This window comes from Giraffa tippelskirchi, chromosome 11 (genome assembly GCF_054371585.1).
Source record: "Giraffa tippelskirchi isolate mGirTip1 chromosome 11, T2T-mGirTip1v1.2.pri, whole genome shotgun sequence".
NCBI lineage: Eukaryota > Metazoa > Chordata > Mammalia > Artiodactyla > Giraffidae > Giraffa > Giraffa tippelskirchi.
Window position 1 is genome coordinate 35,511,818 of NC_137285.1, and position 24,060 is coordinate 35,535,877.

The following is a 24,060-nucleotide window of genomic DNA, read 5'->3' on the forward strand; positions in this document are numbered from 1 at the left end:
GCCCAAAGAATAATCTGAACAAAACTTAAAAAAAAAAAATCTTTGCTATTTCAAACATTTTTTTCTGGGCCTTTTATATGATTTCTTTTCGTTTTGGGGCATTTGGTCATATATTACATGTGGCTGATTTAAAATTCACTTGAAAAACTTGTGTACATGTGCTTCTTTGGTGCCGGGGCTAGGGGCCCAATCAGTAGAAGTCCCAATCTTTTACTTTTGTTCCTGCATGTGTCATGTATTTTATCCATATTCTCTTATATTTTCCCTATTGTGCTATGCCATAGTAAGAATGGCAGAGGTTAGTAAATTTCCTTAAATATTCAAAGCATTTTTTGCTGAATACAATTAAATTATTCAAGGAATTTGGTGAATTAGGAAAAATATAAAATATTTTAATGAGATATGAAGAATTTTCTACGTGAAACTTTGTCATTTTTATGATGTGAGTTTTAATTTTTTTAAAAAAATTATTGCTGCAATTGGATTTTTTTTTTCTTGTTAAGTTTCCATTTTTTTTTGAGACTTTTCATTGCTTACCAGACAAAAGTAAGTTGTTTTTTAAAAGCTCATTTTGGAAATGGTTAACCATTTTTAAGTTGAACTAGGGCTTAAAGTTTTTTGATCTAAGGGAGACTTATTTACATAATTATTATATTTGTAAGTTTTTACTTTGGTATAGCCAGCTCTCTGAGCACAGCTCATAGTAGATTCATTAAAGTGTGGTTGTAATGTAAATGATGTTTTAGAAATTGAACTCAAGTTTTAATATAACCACTTAACTGATCAAGAAATTTATAGTTTGAAATTTGGTTGCAGTATTTGCCTTTAAGTTGATCATTATTGCCATGGTTTTTGGAATATCTTTTTATTTACTTGCATAGTTCCTTTCTTCTTTACCTTAATGTTTTCCTTTATTAATTAAAATTAGAGAACCATCTGGCTCCCATAACCTTTATGTTTCAATGAGATTCTCAAATGTGATTTACTCAACAACAAAATCACTCAGATTATTAGCAGTTTGCAATTATTAGCAAAGTTCTGGTGTACAGTTTCTTATATTCTTTCTCATCTGCTATTTTTTAGCAGTTCTTGCCTGTGAAACTGTTAACGTATTTCAACCTAGCAACCTTATGCAAAATGGAAGCAGGAAAAGGGGAAAAGCTGAGTCAAGAGAGAAAAGAGAAGGAAAAAAAACACTACATGCTCAGCCCCTCCCACCACCTTGTGCAAGGCCTTTCTCTGTATTTTTATCTGCCTTATGCTCCACTCTCCTTTTACTTTTCAGAGTCCTCATGTAGTTGGGTTTTGTATTTTGTCTGAAATTCATATTTTTAATCATTGGGGTTGGGGGAGACAGAGAGAGGCTGTATATGGTTTATGGTACTATAGTGGAACTGAAACTTAGACTTGTCTTTTAAGAAACCTCAAAAGAATGTTCATTTATTTGTTTATTTGAATTTTTTTATTGGGGTATAGTTGCTTTACTCAGTCGTGTCCAACTCTTTGCAACCCCATGGACCGTACAGTCTGTGGAATTCTCTAGGCCAGAATACTGGAGTGGGTAGCCTTTCTCTTCTCCAGGGGATCTTTCCAACTCGGGGATGAAACTCAGGTCTCCTGCATTGCAGGCGGATTCTTTACCAGCTGAGCCACAAGGGAAGCCCCCACAATGTTGGTTAGTTTTTGCTCTACAGCAAAGTGAATCAATTATACATATATATCCAGTCTTTTTTAGATTTTCTTCCCGTTTAGGTCATCATAGATCATTGGTTAGAGTTCTCTGTGATATACAGTAGGTTCTCATTAGTTAACCTCTTTCATACACAGTAATGCATATATGTCAATCCCAGTCTCCCAATTTGCCCCACTCCCCTTCTTCCCTTGATAACCATAGGTTTGTTTTCTACATCTGTGACTCTATTTTTGCTTGTAAATAGGTTTGTCTGTACCATTTTTCTAGATTCCACATAAGAGCAATATTATGCAGTATTTGTTTTTCTCTTTCTGACTTACTTCATTCTGTACGTCAGTCTCTAGGTCCATCTACGTCTCTGCAAATGGCACTGGTTCTTTCCTTTTTATTGCTGAGTAATATTTCATTGTACATATGTACCACATCTTCTTTATCTATCCTTCTTTCAATGGTCGTTTAGGTTCCTTCCATGTCCTGTCCATTGTAATAATGATGGTGAGCATCAGGGTGCATACATCCTTTCGAATTACAGTTTTCTCCAAATATATGCCTAGGAGTGGCATTGCTGGGTCAGATGGTAGCTCTATGAATATTTTTATTTTTTCTCTATTCTCCATAGCGTTGTACCAGTTTACATTCCTACCAACAGTGTAGGATGGTTCTCTTTTCTTCACATCCTCTCTAGCATTTATCATTTGTAGATTTTTTGATGATGGCCATTTTGACCAGTGTGAAGTGATACCTCATTGTAGTTTTGATTTGCATTTTAATAATAATTAGTGATGTTGAGACTCTTTTCATGTGTTGGTTGGCCATCTGTCTCTGGTGAAATGTCTATGTAGGTCTTTCACCCATTTTTGGTTTGGGTGTTTGTTTTTTTTTAATACTGAACTGCATGAATTGTTTGTACATTTTGGAGATATTTTCTCCTGTTTTGACAGTTGTCAGCTGTCTTTTCATTTTATTTTAGCATTATTTTTTAAAGCAGGAGGAAAAGTATTTTGTCTTTTCACCATATAAAGTTAATGAATTTCACTTATTTTTACTTTAATTGAAGAACACTTTTTAAATACTGCTTCCTAAATTTGATTTGTCTTCATTAAAGAAGCATCTGGGACCGTTTTTTTCTTTTGAATCTTGAAAGTTGGTTTTCTAAGCTTATCTTTCTGCATTATGTAGTGTCCCTAGTTATTTGGTATATTTATGATTTCTTTTTTTTTAATAAATTTATTTATTTTAGTTGGGGGCTAATTACTTTACAATATTGTAATAGTTTTTGCCATACATTGACATGAATCACCCATGGGTTTACATGTGTTCCCCCTCCTGGACCCCCCACCCACCTCCCTCCCCATCCCATCCCTCTGGGTCATCCCATTGCCCCTGCCCTGAGCATTTGTCTCGTGCATCGAACATGGAATGGTGTTCTGTTTCACATATGATAATATACATGTTTCAATGCTATTCTCCCAGAACGTCCCACCCTCACCTTCTCCCTCAGAGTCCATAAAATTGTTCTATGCATCTGTGTCTCTTATTCTGTCTCGCATATAGGGTTATCGTTACCATCTTTCAAATTCCATATATATGCATTAGTATACTGTATTGTTGTTTTTCTTTCTGGCTTACTTCACTCTGTATAATGGGCTCCAGTTTCATCCATCTCAGTAGAACCGATTCAAATGTATTTTTTTTAATGGCTGAGTAATATTCCATTGTGTATATGTCCCACAGCTTCCTTATCCATTCGTCTGCTGATGGACATCTAGGTTGCTTCCATGTCCTGGCTATTGTAAACAGTGCTGCGATGAACATTGGGGTACACACGTCTCTTTCAATTCTGGTTTCCTCGGTGTGTATGCCCAGCAGTGGGATTGCTGGGTCATATGGCAGTTCTATTCCCAGTTTTTTAAGGAATCTCCACACTGTTCTCCATAGTGGCTGTACTAGTTTGCATTCCCACCAACAGTTAAGAGGGTTCCCTTTTCTCCACACCCTCTCCAGCATTTATTGCTTGTAGACTTTTGGATAGCAGCCATTCTGACTGGTGTGAAATGATACCTCATTGTGGTTTTGATTTGCATTTCTCTAATAATGAGTGATGTTGAGCATCTTTTCATGTGTTTGTTAGCCATCTGTATGTCTTCTTTGGAGAAATGTCTGTTTAGTTCTTTGGCCCATTTTTTGACTGGATCATTTATTTTTCTGGAATTCAGCTGCAGAAGTTGCTTGCATATTTTTGAGATTAATTGTTTGTCTGTTGCTTCGTTTGCTATTATTTTCTCCCATTCTGAAGGCTGTCTTTTCACCTTGCTTATAGTTTCCTTTGTTGTGCAAAAGCTTTTAATTTTAATTAGGTCCCATTTGTTTATTTTTGCTTGTATTTCCAATATTCTGGGAGGTGGGTCATGGAGGATCCTGCTGTGATTTATGTCGGAGAGTGTTTTGCCTATGTTTTCCTCTAGGAGTTTTATAGTTTCTGGTCTTACATTTAGATCTTTAATCCATTTTGAGTTTATTTTTGTGTATGGCGTTAGGAAGTGTTCTAGTTTCATTCTTTTACAAGTAGTTGACCAGTTTTCCCAGCACCACTTGTTAAAGAGATTGTCTTTTCTCCATTGTATATTCTTGCCTCCTTTGTTGAAGATAAGGTGTCCATAGGTGCGTGGGTTTATCTCTGGGCTTTCTATTTTGTTCCATTGATCTATATTTCTATCTTTGTGCCAGTACCATACTGTCTTGATGACTGTGGCTTTGTAGTAGAGCCTGAAGTCAGGCAGGTTGATTCCTCCATTTCCATTCTTCTTCCTCAAGATTGCTTTGGCTATTCGAGGTTTCTTATATTTCCATACAAATTGTGAGATGATTTGTTCTAGTTCTGTGAAAAATACCATTGGTAGCTTGATAGGGATTGTATTGAATCTATAGATTGCTTTGGGTAGTATATTCATTTTCACTATATTAATTCTTCCAACCCATGAACACGGTATATTTCTCCATCTGTTTGTGTCCTCTTTGATTTCTTTCATCAGTGTTTTATAGTTTTCTATATATAAGTCTTTTGTTTCTTTAGGTAGATATATTCCTAAGTATTTTATTCTTTTTGTTGCAGTGGTGAATGGTATTGTTTCCTTAATTTCTCTTTCTGTTTTCTCATTATTGGAGTATAGGAATGCAAGGGATTTCTGTATGTTAATTTTGTATCCTGTAACTTTACTATATTCATTGATTAACTCTAGTAATTTTCTAGTAGAGTCTTTAGGGTTTTCTATGTAGAGGATCATGTCATCTGCAAACAGTGAGAGTTTTACTTCTTCTTTTCCTATCTGTATTCCTTTTATTTCTTTTTCAGCTCTGATTGCTGTGGCCAAAACTTCCAAAACTATGTTGACTAGTAGTGGTGAAAGTGGGAATCCTTGCCTTGTTCCTGACTTTAGGGGAAATGCTTTCAATTTTTCACTATTGAGGATAATGTTTGCTGTGGGTTTGTCATATATAGCTTTTATTATGTTGAGGTATGTTCCTTCTATTCCTGCTTTCTGGAGGGTTTTTATCATAAATGGATGCTGAATTTTGTCAAAGGCTTTTTCTGCATCTATTGAGATAACCATATGGTTTTTATCTTTCAATTTGTTAATGTGGTGTATTACATTGATTGATTTGCGGCTGTTAAAAAAACCTTGCATTCCTGGGATAAAGCCCACTTGGTCATGATGTATGATCTTTTTAATATGATGTTGGATTCTGTTTGCTAGAATTTTATTAAGGATTTTTGCATCTGTGTTCATCAGTGATATTGGCCTGTAGTTTTCTTTTTTTGTGACATCTTTGTCTGGTTTTGGAATTAGGGTGATGGTGGCCTCATAGAATGAGTTTGGAAGTTTACCATCTTCTGCAATTTTCTGGAAGAGTTTGAGTAGGATAGGTGTTGGCTCTTCTCTAAATTTTTGGTAGAATTCCGCTGTGAAGCCGTCTGGTCCTGGGCTTTTGTTTGCTGGAAGATTTCTGATTACACTTTCGATTTCCATGCTTGTGATGGGTCTGTTAAGATCTTCTATTTCTTCCTGGTTCAGTTTTGGAAAGTTATACTTTTCTAAGAGTTTGTCCATTTCTTCCAAGTTGTCCATTTTATTGGCATATAGCTGTTGGTAATAGTCTCTTATGATCCTTTGTATTTCTGTGGAGTCTGTTGTGATCTCTCCATTTTCATTTCTAATTTTGTTGATCTGATTCTTCTCTCTTTGTTTCTTGATGAGTCTGGCTAATGGCTTGTCAATTTTGTTTATCTTCTCGAAAAACCAGCTTTTAGTTTTGTTGATTTTTGCTATGGTCTCTTTTGTTTTGTTTGCATTTATTTCTGCCCTAATTTTTAAGATTTTTTTCCTTCTACTGACCCTGGGGTTCTTCATTTCTTCCTTCTCTAGTTGCTTTAGGTGTAGAGTTAGTTGATTTATGTGATTTTTTTCTTGTTTCTTGAGGTACGCCTGTATTGCTATGAACCTTCCCCTTAGTATTGCTTTTACAGTGTCCCATAGGTTTTGGGTTGTCGTGTTTTCATTTTCATTCGTTTCTATGCATAATTTGATTTCTTTTTTGATTTCTTCCGTGATTTGTTGGTTATTCAGAAGCGTGTTGTTTAGCCTCCATATGTTGGAATTTTTAATAGTTTTTTTCCTGTAATTGAGGTCTAATCTTACTGCATTGTGGTCAGAGAAGATGGCTGGGATGATTTCAATTTTTTTGAATTTACCAAGGCTTGATTTATGGCCCAGGATGTGATCTATCCCAGAGAAAGTTCCGTGTGCACTTGACAGAAAGGTAAAATTGATTGTTTTGGGGTGGAAAGTCCTGTAAATATCAATCAAATCTAATTTGTCTATTGTATCATTTAAAGTTTGTGTTTCCTTTTGAGTTTTCTGTTTAGTTGATCTATCCATATGCGTGAGTGGAATATTAAAGTCTCCCACTATTATTGTGTTATTGTTAATTTCCCCTTTCATACTTGTTAGTATTTGCCTTATATATTGTGGTGCTCCTATGTTGGGTGCATATATATTTATGATTGTTACATCTTCTTCTTGGATTGATCCTTTCATCTTTATGTAGTGTCCTTCTTTGTCCCTTTTCACAGCCTTTATTTTAAAGTCTATTTTATCTGAAATGAGTATTGCAACTCCTGCTTTCTTTTGGTCTCCATTTGCATGAAATATGTTTTTCCATCCCTTCACTTTCAGCCTGTGTGTGTCCCTAGTTTTGAGGTGGGTCTCTTGTAGACAGCATATATAGGGGTCTTGTTTTTGTATCCATTCAGCCAGCCTTTGTCTTTTGGTTGGGGCATTCAACCCATTTACATTTAAGGTAATTATTGATACGTATGATCCTGTTGCCATTTACTTTGTTGTTTTGAGTTCGTGTTGAAACATCCTTTCTGTGTTTCCTGTTTAGAGAAGATCCTTTAGCATTTGTTGGAGAGCTGGTTTGGTGGTGCTGAATTCCCTCAGCTCTTGCTTGTCTGTAAAGCTTTTGAATTCTCCTTCATATCTGAATGAGATCCTTGCTGGGTACAGTAATCTGGGTTGTAGATTATTCTCTTTCATTACTTTAAGTATGTCCTGCCATTCCCTTCTAGCCTGAAGGGTTTCTATTGAAAGATCAGCTGTTATCCTTATGGGGATCCCCTTGTGTGTTATTTGTTGTTTTTCCCTTGCTGCTTTTAATATTTGTTCTTTGTGTTTGATCTTTGTTAATTTGATTAATATGTGTCTTGGGGTGTTTCGCCTTGGGTTTATCCTGTTTGGAACTCTCTGGGTTTCTTGGACTTCTGTGACTATTTCTTTCCTCATTTTAGGGAAATTCTCAACTATTATCTGCTCGAGTATTTTTTCATGGCCTTTCCTTTTATCTTCTTCTTCTGGGACTCCTATGATTCGAATGTTGGGGCGTTTTGTATTGTCCCAGAGGTCCCTGAGGTTTTCCTCATTTCTTTTGATTCTTTTTTCTTTTTTCCTCTCTGCTTCATTTATTTCCATCATTCTATCTTCTACCTCACTTATCCTATCTTCTGCCTCCGTTATTCTGCTGTTGGTTCCCTCCAGAGTGTCTTTTATCTCCTTTATTTCATTATTCATTATATATGACTCCTTTTTATTTCTTCTAAGTCCTTGATAAACATTTCTTGCATCTTCTCAATCCTTGTCTCCAGGATATTTATCTGTAACTCCATTTATTTATGATTTCTTATTAAATGTATCTTAAATACTTGGATTGCCAAGAAGCTGGTGTATGACCCAGCAGAGAATTTGGAACAGGTGCCAATCCACTTGCTAGTGCCTGGCTTCTTGTCCTTATGTCGGGACTTGTTAATGTGAAAGAACAAAGTGAAAAGCACTCTTTGTTGCCTTATAGTCTATAAAAATGAACACTTTCAAAAGAATTTTTGCCCCTGGCAGTATAATACTTGGCACATAGTAAATAAGAGGATCTTGACTCACAGATATATAAGAATACTGTCAACTCCTCTGGAGCTACTGCATTCCTCTTTCATAGTCATTTTTCTTATTCCTTAATTTTTATTTTGTCCTCTTGGAAATTGTCTGTAAAAGTTTTTTTTGTTTTGTTTTAGCCTGATCATCAGGTCTTCTGGCTTCTGTAGGTGTGCAGTTTGAAATGAGTTTTTGTGCAGTTTGAATTGAGTTTTTGCGTTTTGGGTTTTTTTGGGATTTGTGTCATTGTTGGATGCTTGTTCAGAAAGTACTTATTTGTGGGGGGCATTTCCCTTTGGGAAATTTATTTTACTATTCTGTGCTTATTTGACAGCTGTTCCTTCACTTCTAACTTTATTACTAATTTAAAATGTTATAAAGCCATATGTGAGCAGCTGTTCACCATTTTCATCAGAACAAAATAAGAAAGAAAGGACCCAAATATTACCAGGAATGATTTAGGTTAGATTGTAAGAATAACTTTTTGGCAGTTATGATATACTGTAACTTATTTAAAAGACAGTTATAGGATTAAAAATGATTTTAAAGAGCATAAAATAGTATTTGTTGAAAGATGAGAAGACTTGAAAGATGAAATACTGACTGAAGGGATGATAGTGAACCAGCTAGTTTTTGAATTTTTGTTCTAGAATTTTATGATTTCATGGTGTTTATGCTTCTCTTACATTTTCCCATTACTTTCTGTGCTTTAAGACTCTTCTATGCAATAGTATTCTAAAACCAATTTACATTTATTTTTAATAGGTTTCTTAGCTATACAAAGACATTTATTTGGCATGCATTTGCTAAATAAAAATGCCAAACCTGTTTGCCTTTAGTTTAAGAAATGTGGTAATATATTTCTTAATGTATTTTAAGAAAAATAATAGAAAAGTTATGGTAATTAAATATTGTTCATGAAACTACAAATGTTATGGCTTGATTGTCCTTGATCTTTTATCACTAGTCCTTCAAAATATTACTATTCATTGTAATCATCTTTCACACATTTAAAAGAAAAATAATACTTAAGTAGTATTTATTAGTTACCATGTGCCAGGTGAAGTTCAGCTAATGGAATATATACTAACCTGTTTGATTCTCACAATAATCCTGAGACCTTAGGCTTTGTTGTCCCCTTATTATAATGAGAAAGAAACTTACACAGAGATTTAGTAAATTTCCCCAAGTGATACAGTAACTAGTGAAAGTGAAAGTTGCTCAGTCTGACTCTGTGCGACCCCGTGGACTGTGTAATCCATGGAACTCTCCAGGCCAGAATACTGGAGTGGGCAGCCTTTCCCTTCTCCGGGGGATCTTCCCAACCCAGAGATCGAACCCAGGTCTCCCGCATTGCAGGCGGATTCTTTACCAGCTGAGCCACAAGGGAAGCCCAAGAATACTGGAGTGGGTAGCCTATCCCTTCTCCAGCGGATCTTCCCGACCCAGGAATCGAACCGGGGCCTCCTGCATTGCAGGCAGATTCTTTACTGAGCTATGAGGGAAGCCAGTAACTTCATACAAAATGAAGTGTATGAAGTTTTTAAAAAGTAGAATATAAAATTGTGTTTATATTATGCACAGGCATTTGAAAGACTAGGAAGTACTACCTCAAAATATTAAAAATGGTTCTTTTTAGGTGATGAGGTAACAGGTAATTCTTACACTGTCCTTCATAATTTCTTACAGATTGTACTAGCTATAAGAGCTATAATACCTTATAATCCTTATAAACATATGAGGTGGGAACTGGTATTATTGCCTTCATATTCTAACACCTTGATGTAAGTCTTTCATATACACCACCTTTTCCAAATTTCTGTCCTCCTCATCTCACATATTTAAGAACATTAACCTATTTTATTTTCTCAGTAGTTTTTGAATTATTTTGTGTGTAGACAGATGTTTTATGTCGTTAGACAAAGACTATGCCTTTTAGGATACTTTCCTTACTCTTCTTTCTAGATTAAAACATTTGAGGACATTATCTCACTTTCTTTTGTGCCCTTACGCTCTCTAAGACAAGTTGAGCACAAAGAAGACATTAAAATTTATTGAGTTTATTTCCCTTGTAAATTCCCCAGTACAGCTGGAAACGAATTCCTTAATTTCCAAATGTATTTTTCTCTCTTTTAATGTAACTTTCAATTATACATTTCCCCAAGTCTGAATCCTGACTGTTAAGCTTGATTTCATTTTCTTTTTTACATCTCCTCTCAAAATCTAATTATTATTAAGACTCATTGATTGTCCTTATTAAATAAAGTTTAATATAATTTCAATCTTTTTTCCTCTAGTAATGCAGATAACCACAGTCTCTTATAAGAATTACTGTAGAAGCCTCTCTTCCCCATCTTCCCAGTTTTAATCCCCACTCCACTCTATAACCACAGTGCTCTTCCAGAGATCTGATCACGTCACGTCATTTCCTCTCCATTGCTCTCAGGATAAAGTATAAATTTCCTGATATTTTATGGGTCTTCAATGTCTGATAGCTTCATATGTTGGCTGACTTCTTTTGTTTCTCTTCTCCTGGTCTCAATTCTAGCCATACTGAATTACCTTTAGCTTTCCTAATGTTTGATGCTTTTTTTCCCCACACTTTGTCTTTTCCATGGCATTCACTGTTATTTTCAGCTGGCTAATTTCTGTGTTCATCAGATCCCACCTCATATGTCACTTCTGAAAAGCTTTTCTTAACCATCCATTTAAACTCTGTGAGTACCCTATTAGCATATACCAGGCTTTATACTAATTACATAACTATAGAAGTATGCCTTTTTAAGGAAATATTCTGTCAAGTCAGAAACTCAATATGGACAAGTATTATTTTGTCCCTAGGGACCAGCATAGTATGAATAGGCATTTAAACAATACTTAATAGATTGATTGATGTTTTGCAAATGACTTTGCCTTCTATTTTCCTGAAAAGCTAGGGTTTCTGATGTAACTCCCTGCTTTCCTGCGAGTCTTAAACTTATCTTTATCTTTCTACTCTCCTTTCCTGTCATTGCTTGGGAGGATAAATACTTAACTGAAATATAAAATGGAAAACATAAGTGCAGTAGAAGTAGAGGAATATGAACTATCTTTCAAGAAGTTTAGCAGTGAGAAAAAAGGGGAAAACAGACATTAAGTAGAAATAATATCAAAGTAAGATTGCTTTGAAGCATAGGGGGAAACCGGAAACAGATTCATGTTGATGTATGGCAGAGGCCATCACAATATTGTAAAGTAATTATGCTCCAATATAAATAAATAAATTTTTTAAAAAAGAATACAATTAAAGCAGGAATAGAGAGAGACAACTGGTGAAGCAAGAGCCTCCAAACGTCAGGAGATAGGAAAGGAATGGCATTGTTTCATTTCAGGGCAATGGACCAACACTTCAGTATAGACTACTAGGCCATGCAGTGGCCTCAGTGTTTTGGCCTGTTGCATTTCCAGTGAACGTTCAGTTTTCTGGTAAGAGCATCTTAGTTTCTCTCGAGAAACAAGCCTTCTCCAGCTTTGGTCCAGCTGACACTGTTTGCTTCTATTCTCTGATCCTTAACTAAAGAGATTATTTTTATGCTATGGATTTCCTTATCTTTTACTTCAGTGATTTCCATGTGTGTTTCATGGAGGTGCTTCAGGGGTTTAATATCTGATATTGGGTTCTTTTAAATGATTCTTTTTAAAGATTTTTTGAAAGGCTGGTTAAAAACAAAATATACTCAAATGTATTTTATCATATTGAACATTATCAGGTTATAGTGCCAGTTTTATTTAGTTTCATATAAATCTGAGAAAACCATTTTTCTCACCATTTATAAACCTACCATTGAATTTTGCTTTAAATGCTATTGATTAGGAAGGATATAGTTCTGTACTAACTTTTAAGAAAATCTATCTCTGTATGTGTGTTTATGTAAATTTTTGTTATTCAGTCGCTAAGTTGTGTCCGACTCTGTGACCCCATGAACTGCAGCACACCAGGCTTCCCTATCCTTCCCTGTCTCCCTGAGTTTGCTCAAACTCATGTCCATTGAGTCACTAATGGTTATCTCATCCTCTGTCGCCCCCTTCTCCTCTTGCCCTCAATCTTTTCCAGCATCAGGGTCTTTTCCAATGAGTTGGTTCTTGGCATCACGTAGCCAAAGTATTGAAAGTTCAGCTTTATAGCACAGGTTCTTCCAATGAATATTCAAGGTTGATTTCCTTTAGGATTGAGTGGTTTGATCTCCTCACTCTCCAAGGGACTCCAGCACCACAGTTCTAAAGCATCAATTATTTGGTGCTCAGCCCTCTTTATGGTCCAACTCTCACATCCATACGTGACTACTGGAAAAACCATAGCTTTGACTATATGGACTTTTGTTGGCAAAGTGATGTCTCTGCTTTTTAATACACTGTCTAGGTTTGTCAAAGCTATTCTTCTAAGGAGCAAGCGTTCTGTTAAGGCTTCCCTGGTGGCTCAGACAGTAAAGAATCTGCCTGTAATGCAGGAGGTCTGGGTTCCATCCCTGGGTCAGAAAGATCCCCTGGAGAAGGGAATGGCTACCCACTCCAGTATTCTTGCCTGGAAAATTCCGTGGACAGAAGAGCTTGTCAGGCTACAGTCCATGGGATTGCAAAGAGTCAAAGATGACTGACTGAATAACACTTTCACTTTTTCAAATATTCTTCTGTAGTATTCAAGGTGTAACTCAAATATGCTCCAAGGTATGGAATAGCTCCTCCATGGAGCATGTTCTCCAACAGAATATGCTGTTCTCATTGCATAGGTGCAATAATTGCATAGTAACAACTGAATGGGTATCATGCAGCATCATATCATTTGAAGTCGTAAAAGTTGCTTCTCTGACTTAGGTGTTTATGATAGTTATAAACATAGCTTTTATCCATTATATAACATACATATTCTCCCTCTCTATATGCATGTTTGCATGTGTGTATGCGTGTATGTGTGTGCTGTGTATACGTATATATACTACTGCTAAAAGGGATAAAAATAAAAACTACTGATTTAATTAAGCAACTATCCAATAACCTCATTGCCAAATCTGACCATTTCTTCTTAATTATCTCTACTTTATGATCTGTAAATTTTTTGATAGTTGTTGACTACCATCAACAACTACCCATCAGGGTATGACAACTCTGCTGTACTCCTGCCTATAGCAGGCTTTGGCTACACAAATAATAGTTGCCTTCTGTGATAAACAGTCACTTGGATCCTACTGATGATAGCTACATGTTTTTAAGGTAGTAAGATCATGTGCACTAATCTTAGGTTTAATTTTAATTTTATTAATTGGTGGAATCAGAAATCAGTTAGGAAAAACAAAGACAAAGTAAAACCCAAGGCTGATGATGCTGCAGGGAAATATATACATATTCCTCATGCCATTAAAATGGATGAACTGATTGAAATAGCAAACTGGCATTAAGATTGTTATTCTTATTTGGTCGTGCAGTCATGTCCGACTCTTAGAGACCCCATGGACTGCAGCACGCCAGGCTTCCCTGTCCTTCACTATCTCCTGGAGTTTGCTTAAACTCATGTCCATTGAATTGTTAATGACATTAGGTATTAAGAGACCTAAGATATTCGTGCCTTTTAATCTAGTAATCTCACTTCTTGAAATAAATCCCAAGAAAGCAATTTAGAAAAAAAATAATTAAATCTTACCTCAGTGTTATGGTCTATAATACAGAATTATCCTGGTTCTGTGTACAAAAAACAAAAACAACATAATCCCCCCCAAAAAATGCAAATTTATTTGGAAAAAATAATCTTTACCTGATAGTAACAAACAAAACCTATCTCTTTTTTATGTTTGTATCAATAGATTATTTGTTCTCTGACTTTTCTTCCTCTTTCTTTTCCTGTTTCCTCTTAAATGTAGGTAGCAGCCATCAAACTGCCTTTTACCCACATCTCTCTTCTCATGGTTGGCAATTTTAGTTGATCTCATGGTTTCTATTGTTTGTTTGTGAATATCTCTGACATCTAACATTTCAACCGTATTATCTTCCCAGAGCTCCATTTGTGACACATATTTGACTCTATTTGTTATGTGTATTCAACTGTGAATATATGCAACTCTGTATACCCACCAAAAACTCTTACTTTCTCTACCACCGATCATTTTTACAGTGGTCTATATTCTTACCAATCCATCTTGAAATCTTGAGCTTCACATTCTCCTTCTTTCTTCCTCTGCCTTCATAATCCTTAGCTGTAGACCTGCAGTATTTTTCTGGTATGTCTTCATCATCTCCATGTGATTACTGTAGTTCAGGCTTGCCTTTTTTTTGGTGGGGGGCAGGGTGCTTCCTTGGTCACTCAGCTGGTAAAAAATCCTCCTGCAATGCAGGAGACCCTGATTTAATTTCTGGTCAGGAAGTTCCCCTGGAGAAGGAACAGGCTACCCACTCCTGTTTTCTCAGGCTTTCCTGGTAGCTCAGATGGTAATGAATCTGCCTGCAGTGCGGGAGACCTGGGTTTGATCCCTGGGTTGAGAAGATCCCTGGGTTGGAGAAAGCAAAGGCAACCCATTTTAGTATTCTGGCCTGGAGAGTTCCATGGACTGTAGAGTCAATGCACAAAGAAGTGTACAGGCCTGAGTGACTTTCATTTTCACTTTACTTTTTTTTTTAAGGAATGTTTGTGATAAATCCTTAATTGTTCACTCTGCAGACACTCTCCTCTCTAGTGAATCTTGTCAGAGAAGTCTTTCTGAAGCACAGATCAGAGCATATTGCTTTCTAGATTAAAAACCTTCAAAGACTTCTCATGAATAAAGAGATTCTTTAACTCCATCTAGTCTTCAAGGTTCTCCACTAGATGGCTTGAACTTGCTTTTCTTTTTTAAGAAAAAAGAACTTTCTTTTCTTTTTTGACTTCCCTCTCAAGTCTTTTTTTCTCTCATGTTCTTTCATCATGTTTCCTTCTGAGCCTTTCATAATTTTTTGGCTTCTACCTAACCATTTCCCTATTTTCGTATTTCTGGATCTCATCCATGCTTCAAGAGTTGGCTTTCAGATTTACCTTCCAGCTGGGAATAATCTTTTCTTCCTGGGAACTCCCAAAGGATTTTTCTGTTTCTTTGTCATTGTGGTTAGTATACTTTCCATTGTACTATAGTTATTTATGGGTGTGTTACTGATATTTGTTAAGTTCTTTAGGGTCTGGATTTATGTCTCATCTATTTCCTGTGTGCTTTATATGGTATGTAACACATATTTATTAAGTAAATAAATGTAAAGAGCTCTCTTGTTTGGGGAACATTTTGGGAAGAACAAAATTTTGAGGATTCTTATTAATATACCACAGGCAGAAATGATTATATGTTCCATAAGGACCTACAGAAGTGTATTTGAAAGTAATTTTGCTTTCAAGAGAATATTTTTTGCTTTCAAGAAAAGAAATATAAGAAATTAGATATGTAGATTTGACCTTGAATCACTGATTCAAACTATTTTCAAACAGATGAAAGCTAGTTTTTAAAGGCATGTAGAATAGAATATAGACTTAACAGTATATTCAATTGTTTAAACAGTTACTTATACAAGTAAGACTTGCAAGCAGTAACATTTTGGTTTTCTTTAGTATTTCTATAATATGCAGCTCACATTTTATAAACTCCTAGTTCTTAATCTTGTTGAGAATTTTTTTAGGAAATTATTGAATTTTAAATAGTTCTGTCCTTTCTTGTATACATATGTTTTAAATTTTTTGTTTGTTTTGCAGGTATCCTGGTCAGATATAGGAGGACTGGAAAATGTCAAGCTGAAACTGAAACAGGCTGTGGAATGGCCCTTGAAACATCCTGAGTCTTTCACCCAAATGGGTATTCAGCCACCCAAAGGAGTTCTTTTGTATGGGCCACCTGGATGCTCTAAAACAATGATCGCAAAGGCTTTGGCCAATGAGAGTGGACTGAATTTCCTGGCTATAAAGGTAGGGTTTAAGTTTATTAAATTATTACTCTCTTCCAGCAGCACCCTCCCCCCGCCCTCCCCCGTCCCACCACCTATCCTATGATTCCTACCCTTAGGAGAGCATGAAAAGCCATCCTAAGGAGTAGTTGAATTTTTTTTTTTTTTTTGCGGTTGAGGGCAATGTAATATAGGGAGATGAGAGAGAAATAAATTAGTGCCTATAATCAGCAAGTCATGGTTTAGTTTTTTGATTTTCAGTATTTCTTACACTCACCCATATGTAATAGAAACCAATTTTCTTTTTTTCTACATTTTTAAATTGTACTAATCACTTTCGCTTAACCATGACTTAAATATGAATTTAATAAATTTAATATTTATAAACATAATATTTTAAAACAACTCAGATACTTTATATGGAAAAAATAAATGTTTAAAAAATATTTTTCTAGTCAGAAAGTATATATACATTGTTTATATTCTGAAACACACACACACATATTGTTTGCTCACTGCATGCTAAGTTTCTTCAGTTCGTGTCTGAATACTGGAGTGAGTTGTCATGCCTTCCTCCAGGGTATGTACACACACACACACACACACACGTATATATGTCACATACACACACACATGTATATATATAAAGCCTTAAATTCATCCCTGTAGACTTTATCACAGAAATACATGTTTAAATATGTTAACCATCAAAGTCATTTGGGAAAAAGGCACATGATAATTTATTTTAATGTTGTCAGGTAATTTTTTTTATAATAAAATGTTTTCTGTCTTAAAACATTGAAATCATTGGCAGTTTTCACAATTATTTTAGTATAAACTTATTTCAGAAGGTCAGTCTTTTATTAATACTTTACTGTTGATTCTTGAACAACCTAAGTTTGAATTGTGTGGTTCCATTTATACACAGGTTTGTTTTTTTTTATAGTAAATACTATGATATTACATTATCTATGGTGGATTGAATTGGCAGATATGGGGAAACTGTGTATATGGAGTTATACTAAGTTATACTTGTATTGCATGGAGGATCAGAGCCCTCATCCCCTCATTTTTCAAGGATCAGCTGTACTTTTTGTGGAATGTTACTTAGATATATTTAGGCTATTTTCTTTTTAAGAATTAGTACCATCACAGTCGCTAGGGTTTGCCTGCTTTTTTTTTTTTAATCTTGTGGAAGATATTGGATATGGATTTGGGGAGGGGACCATTTTCACTATGATTAGTTATGCTGACTCACAACCACAGTTTTAAGGGTTGCAGTTTTAAATGTTGGAGTAATGAGTGATTTTGAAATTTCCAGAGACATCTTGATTTCTCTTTGGTCCTTGTTCTCTTATCTTGTGGTAATGAACATGGCCATTTTACTGGCATTTCCTCCTTTTTTTCTTTTTTTTTCTGTCATCTTCATTTCTCTTTGCCTACCTTTCATAACTGTATAGTCATAATCTTTGAATTTTTCCTGTGTACTGGATACCTGAAACTTTTTTAATGAGAACTTAGCTCACAGTTATTTACACTTGAATATCAAGGAAGAAAAAGCATGTTTATTTCCTTACAAATTAGTATCTCACTCTTCTGTGATTGAAGATAACAGTTGCTACCAGGACTGCTTTCTGGCCTACCCTAGGATTACTTAGAAATATATTTATTGCAGTTTTTGACTATGAAACCTTTCATAACTTTATAGTTTCACTTTGGTCTTTTTTCATGGTGAGAAAATAGTAAAAAGGTTTTTTGTAAGGTTTATCTTGGGCAGTGTTCATATAAAATAACCATGTGTTAACTTATAAATGCCTTTCATTAAGTATTTAATTCTTTTAGGTCATATACACAAAAGATACATGATATTAAGAAATTTTCTTCATAATTTGAGTTTGTATTTTCTTAGGGAGGGTTACATATCCTCCTTATTAATTTTTATTTAATGTGGACTTTTATTCATTATACAATTCCGTGTACTTTGACAGTATTAATTTTTGAATCTGAGTGAAGGATATAGTTAATGAACAATGGATGTTCATTTACTGTTTTTTCAGATTTTCCTATCTGCTTAAAAATTACAAAAGAAGAAGTTAAGAACACAAAAATAATTTGCTTTTCTATGCATTTTCATTGGCTCTTTCTTCTTGGTCTAATTAATTTGTGAGAAGAGTTAAAGTAGCTATGGGCTTCCCAGGTGGTGCTAGTGGTAAAGAACCCGCCTGCCAATGCAGGAGACAAAAGAGATGCTGATTGGATCCCTAGGTCGGAAACATCCCCTGGAGGAGGAGAGGGCAACCCCCTCCAGTGTTCTTGCCTGGAGAATCCCCATGGACAGAGGAGCCTGGCGGGTTACAGTCCACAGGGTCGCACAGAGTTGAACACAACTGAAGCGACTTAGCACGCACAAAGTAGCTGTGTCATATAGTTTATGTATGAGGAAATCAAGTTAAAGAAGTTAGAGATTCATGTTGTATTCTTGAAAGTTTTATTTTCCTGTGAAAAAGTTGTCTTGTTTTCAGCATAGATGTTTGTTTTCTATGGGATTTTAATATTATAATTAAATTTGAACTCATTGCAAAGACAAATCTTACATGTTTTGAAAGTGATCAGAAGAAAAATAGATACCGGTATTGGGAGACCTAAGTGTTTTGGTTATATTGGAAAGAATAAATTCTCTAACACTTTTTACAATGGTGATTACCTTTAATGTCCAAGATAAAGAGTTTTAAAACTTTAAATGTTTCTTTCTGTTAGTTTATGAAAGAACCCTTTAGCTCCCCCGTTGCATCTTTTCTAAACAGTGATTACGAGATTTATATTCTACTCAGAGTTAAGTCTTCACCTTGGCTTGTGTGGGCTTTTAATATCCTTTGGCATCTGTATGTGTTTTTGTACAGACTGTAGCACTTGACATATGCTTAAATTTAGTTTGTCATCTGGGTCAATTACGTCAAAATATTTTCCAGTTGAAATTTCCTCTCTGCTTCTCTCTTGCTTTTTGTTGGAGTGCTACAATAGATTAATTACCCTTGAATAGCTGTGCTACTTCACTTTATGAAGAACTGTTACTGATTCTGGAAGAAGTGGGGTTAGGCCTCTGACAGGGATTTTCGGCAAGTCCTTTATGAACAGTGTTGGCAAGTACAAGAATATAATGAACCTAGTATATCCTTGACTTTTGGTGGAAATTTTTTCTGATACATGTCTCATAAATTGTCCAAAATATATCCCGTTTTCAGGGAAAAAAGAAAACCTGTATTTTACTGAAATAAGTGCACAATTCAGAATAATTCAGTTCAGTTGTCGCTCAGTTGTGTCTGACTCTTTGCGACCCCATGAACCACAGCATGCCAGGCCTCCCTGTCCATCACCAACTCTCGGAGTCCACCCAAACCCATGTCCATCGAGTCAATGATGCCATCCAGCCACCTCATCCTATGTCAGCCCCTTCTCCTCCTGCCCTCAATTTTTCCCAACATCAGGGTCTTTTCCGATGAGTAAACTCTTCGCATCAGGTGGCCTAATTATTGGAGTTTCAGCTTCAACATCAGTCCTTCCAATGAACACCCAGGACTGATCTCCTTTAGGATGGACTGGTTGGATCTCCTTGCAGCCCAAGGGACTCTCAAGAGTCTTCTCCAACACCACAGTTCAAAAGCGTCAATTCTTCAGCACTCAGCTTTCTTTGTAGTCCAACTCTCACATCCATACATGACTACTGGAAAAACCATAGCCTTGACTATACAGTCCTTTGTTGGCAAAGTAATGTCTCTGCTTTTTAATATGCTGTCTAGGTTGGTCATAGCTTTCCTTCCAAGGAGTAAGCATCTTTTAATTTCATGGCTGCAGTCACCATCTGCAGTGATTTTGGAGCCCAGAAAAATAAAGTCTGCCACTGTTTCCACTGTTTCCCCATCTATCTGCCATGAAGTGATAGGACCAGATGCCATGATCTTAGTTTTCTGAATGTTGAGCTTTAAGCCAACTTTTTCACTCTCCTCTTTCACTTTCACGAAGAGGCTCTTTAGTTCTTCTTCACTTTCTGCCATAAGGGTGGTGTCATCTGCATATCTGAGGTTATTGGTATTTCTCCAGGCAATCTTGATTCCAGCTTGTGCTTCCTCCAGCCCAGCGTTTCTCATGATGCACTCTGCATATAAGTTAAATAAGCAGGGTGACAATATACAGTCTTGACGTACTCCTTTTCCTATTTGGAACCAGTCTGTTGTTCCATTTCCAGTTCTGACTGTTGCTTCCTGACTTGCATACAGGTTTCTCAAGAGGCACGTCAGGTGGTCTGGTATGCCCATCTCTTTCAGAATTTTCCACAGTTTATTGTGATCCACACAGTCAAAGGCTTTGGCAAAGTCAATAAAGCAGAAATAGATGTTTTTCTGGAACTCTTTTGCTTTTTCGATGATCCATCGGATGTTGGCAATTTGATCTCTGGTTCCTCTGCCTTTTCTAAAACAAGCTTGAACATCTGGAAGTTTATGGTTCACATATTGCTGAAGCCTGGCTTGGAGAATTTTAAGCATTACTTTACTAGCGTGTGAGATGAGTGCTATTGTGTGATAGTTTGAGCATTCTTTGGCATTGCCTTTCTTTGGAATTGGAATGAAAACAGACCTTTTTCAGTCCTGTGGCCACTGCTGAGTTTTCCAAATTTGCTGGCATATCGAGTGCAGCACTTTCACAGCATCATCTTTCAGGATTTGAAATAGCTCAGCTGGAATTCCATCACCTCCACTAGCTTTGTTCATAGTGATGCTTCGTAAGTCCCACTTGACTTCACATTCCAGGATGTCTGGCTTTAGGTGAGTGATCACACCATCGTGATTATCTGGGTCGTGAAGATCTTTTTTGTACAGTTCTTCTGTGTATTCTTACCACCTCTTCTTAATATCTTCTGCTTCTGTTAGGTCCATACCATTTCTTTCCTTTATTGAGCCCATCTTTGCATGAAATGTTCCCTTGGTATCTCTAATTTTCTTGAAGAGATCTCTGGTCTTTCCCATTCTACTGTTTTCCTCTATATCTTTGCATTGATTGCTGAGGAAGGCTTTCTTATCTCTCCTTGCTATTCTTTGGAACTCTCCATTCAAATGGGTATATCTTTCCTTTTCTCCTTTGCTTTTCATTTCCTGTCTTTTGACAGCTATTTATACGGCCTCCTCAGACAGCCATTTTGCTTTTTTGCATTTCTTTTTCTTGGGGATGGTCTTGATTCCTGTCTCCTGTACAATGTCACGAACCTAATTACTATTGTCCATTTAACTAGATGCCCTACTATTCTGTTACCAAAGGTACAAGTTAATGTGAACTGTATAAATTTCATGTTCATCTTTAAGCTTTTTTAAAAAAATCATGTAGGCTAGTCTATAAATCATTGAGCTTTCATTTTGCAGATACTGCATGGAAAACTGCATAGATACCTCTTTTATGTACAGAATGCTGTAAGATTAGTTTCTAAGATGACAAATAAGGATAATGATATTTAAGAACGTGAAGTGACTTTTCCAAGTCAAAGGAATGGTGGTAGAACTGAAATTTGATCTCAGGACTTTCTGACTCCCGAGTCTAAGCTCTGAACCACTGTATAATACATTCTTCCTTTTTTTTTTTTTTTAAATAAAACTAGTGTCCGGTAATTTTCTTTTTTTTTAATTAATTACACCAAGTTATTAGAGAAGGTAGATCAGGCAGTTTCTATAGGGCAGGTTCAGAGATGTGGAAAGACATTTCTGGGACCTAGTTTAAAAAATAATTTTGCTTCTCTAGGACTAAGTAAACTGAGGAAAATAGCATAGCTTTGGAGTGGAAGTTGGTTGAATTAATAAGAAAGGGTAAGCATTGCCAAAGAACAGGAACCTGGTGAATTAAATGGAAGTTCAGGAGCAAAGACTAGTGGTTGAGTAATGTAGAGCTTGAAATTTCCTCATTAGTATATAATTTGTGCCCTTGAGATTGAGTATGTTACAATGAAAAGAGCATGAAGCTGGGATTCAGATAGCTTTGGTTCGGTTTCTCATACTAGCACTTTTTAGCTCTATAGCCTTAACAAGTTCTCCAAGACTTAGTTTTTTCATCTGTATAGGCCTTTGGAGAGAATTATATTAAAAACATAAATGAAAAAGTTTTAGAGGGCCTAACTACTTAACTCCTGCATATAGTTATGACTTCCCTACCGAGGATTCAGTGTAGAAAGGAGGGAAGTGAAGAGTTACTTGGTAGTGGAGAAACCTGCCTCAGCCAGGTGATCATGGTTAACATCATTAGGATTAGTCATGTTGTTAGTATGTACCCTTGTATGTATGATATGATGAGAATGGTACTTTATTCCCAAGGTCTTCCTCCTTAACACTCATATCCCATGTTTACCTATGAGAAAAACAGCAGGCAAACCCAAATTGAAGGACATTCATTCTGTAAAATACCTGACCTCTACTCCTGAAACTGAGTTGTGTCCAACTCTTTCGACCCCATGGGCTGTAGCCTGCCAGGCTCCTCTGTCCATGGAATTCTCCAGGCAAGAATACTGGAGTGGGTTGACATTTCCTTCTCCAGGAGATCTTCCCAACCCAGGGATTTAACCCGGGTCTGCTACATTGCAGACAGATTCTTTGCCAACTGAGCTATGAGGGAAGCCCCTGAAACTGTCAGGGTCATCAAAAATAAGTAAAGTCTGAGAAACTGTCACAGCCAGGAGGAGCCCAAGGAGACAGGAGAGCGAAATATACTGTTGTGGTTTCCTGGGTGAGATCCTGGAACAGAAAAGGGCGTTACGTAGAAATTGAGGAACTCTGAATAAACTGTGAAGTTTGATTAATAGTAATATTTCATTAGTTTCATGGGTTGTACCAAATATACCATATTAATAATATGTGATAAGAATAGGGGAAACTGAGTGGGTATTGGGGTAGGAGTGAATATATGGGAAGTCTTGGTATTGTATGCTCAATTCTTCCGTAAACCTTGCAGGAGTGCTCAGTCATGTCTGATTCTTTACTGCCCTATGGATTGTAGCCCGACAGGACCCTCTGTCCAAAGGATTTTCCAGACAAGAATACTGGAGTGCCATTTTCTCCTCCAGGGGATCTTCTCGACCCAGAGATTGAACCCACATCTCCTGCATTGCAGGCAGATTCTTTACCACTGAGCCATCAGGGAAGACCTATGTAAACCTTAAACTTTACCAAAAGAAAAAGAAAAATCTCTGAATTTATTTAAGTATTATGGTCAGTATCACAGATCGAGCCATAGTATGACCTGACTGAGTATAACAAGTTTAAAAGGCCAGCTCAGATTTCTGTATTGCGCTGTACATGCTGGGTGGAATGCAGGGAAGGAAAAGAATCATGGGGAGATTGTCATTTCCTTGGGTGAGGGCTTTGGAGGAGACCTGTTCATCACCCTCCTGTTCATGTTCCCCAAATTAGTGGAAAGTTACTGAGAAAAGCCCTTAGAGGAGGTTGGCTGAAGAAAACTGGGTTTGGGGCTGCTCTGAGCTTGGCTGCTTCAGTGCAGTTCTCCGTTGAAGCCAATAAAGGTATGTTGGTTCTGGCCCCAGACCCAGACCCCAACATTATAAAGAAAACTTGCTTTTAGTGTTTTAGTTATATTTTTTCTTTCACCTTGGGTGCAGATTCTAATTTAGAGTCTCACCAGTAACTATGTCCAGTTCCATGCCTTTTGTGGACCCTAAGTCTTTATTCTCTTTCTACAGGTTTTTATTGCTATTTGGGCTCATCTAGAGTCTGAAACCGTTTGTTTCTTTTTAACTTCTGTTAGAGGTGTTTTTTTTTTTTTTTTTTTTATTTAAAATCTCTGTTATGTCTCCAAATAGTGTTGTCTTACGTGCCTCATACTCTTTAAGTTGACAGTTACTAACGTCAGAGTTAAAGACGTATACTTAGTTTTAGTAATGTTTAACGCTATTAGGGAATAACTAATAAT

At 36.3% G+C, this 24,060-nt stretch overlaps 1 protein-coding gene across 4 annotated transcripts in view; it reads left to right on the forward strand.

The window, feature by feature from the left end:
- The window catches only part of AFG2A (AAA ATPase AFG2A), a 328,990-nt gene that overhangs the window by 62,244 nt on the left and 242,686 nt on the right, over positions 1-24,060 (forward strand). For all 4 annotated transcript variants that reach the window (XM_081544859.1, XM_081544858.1, XM_081544860.1 and 1 more), the window contains one exon: positions 15,914-16,123. In XM_081544859.1, coding sequence (XP_081400985.1) covers positions 15,914-16,123 — 210 coding nt within the window. The remainder of the gene's footprint in view (positions 1-15,913; positions 16,124-24,060) is intronic.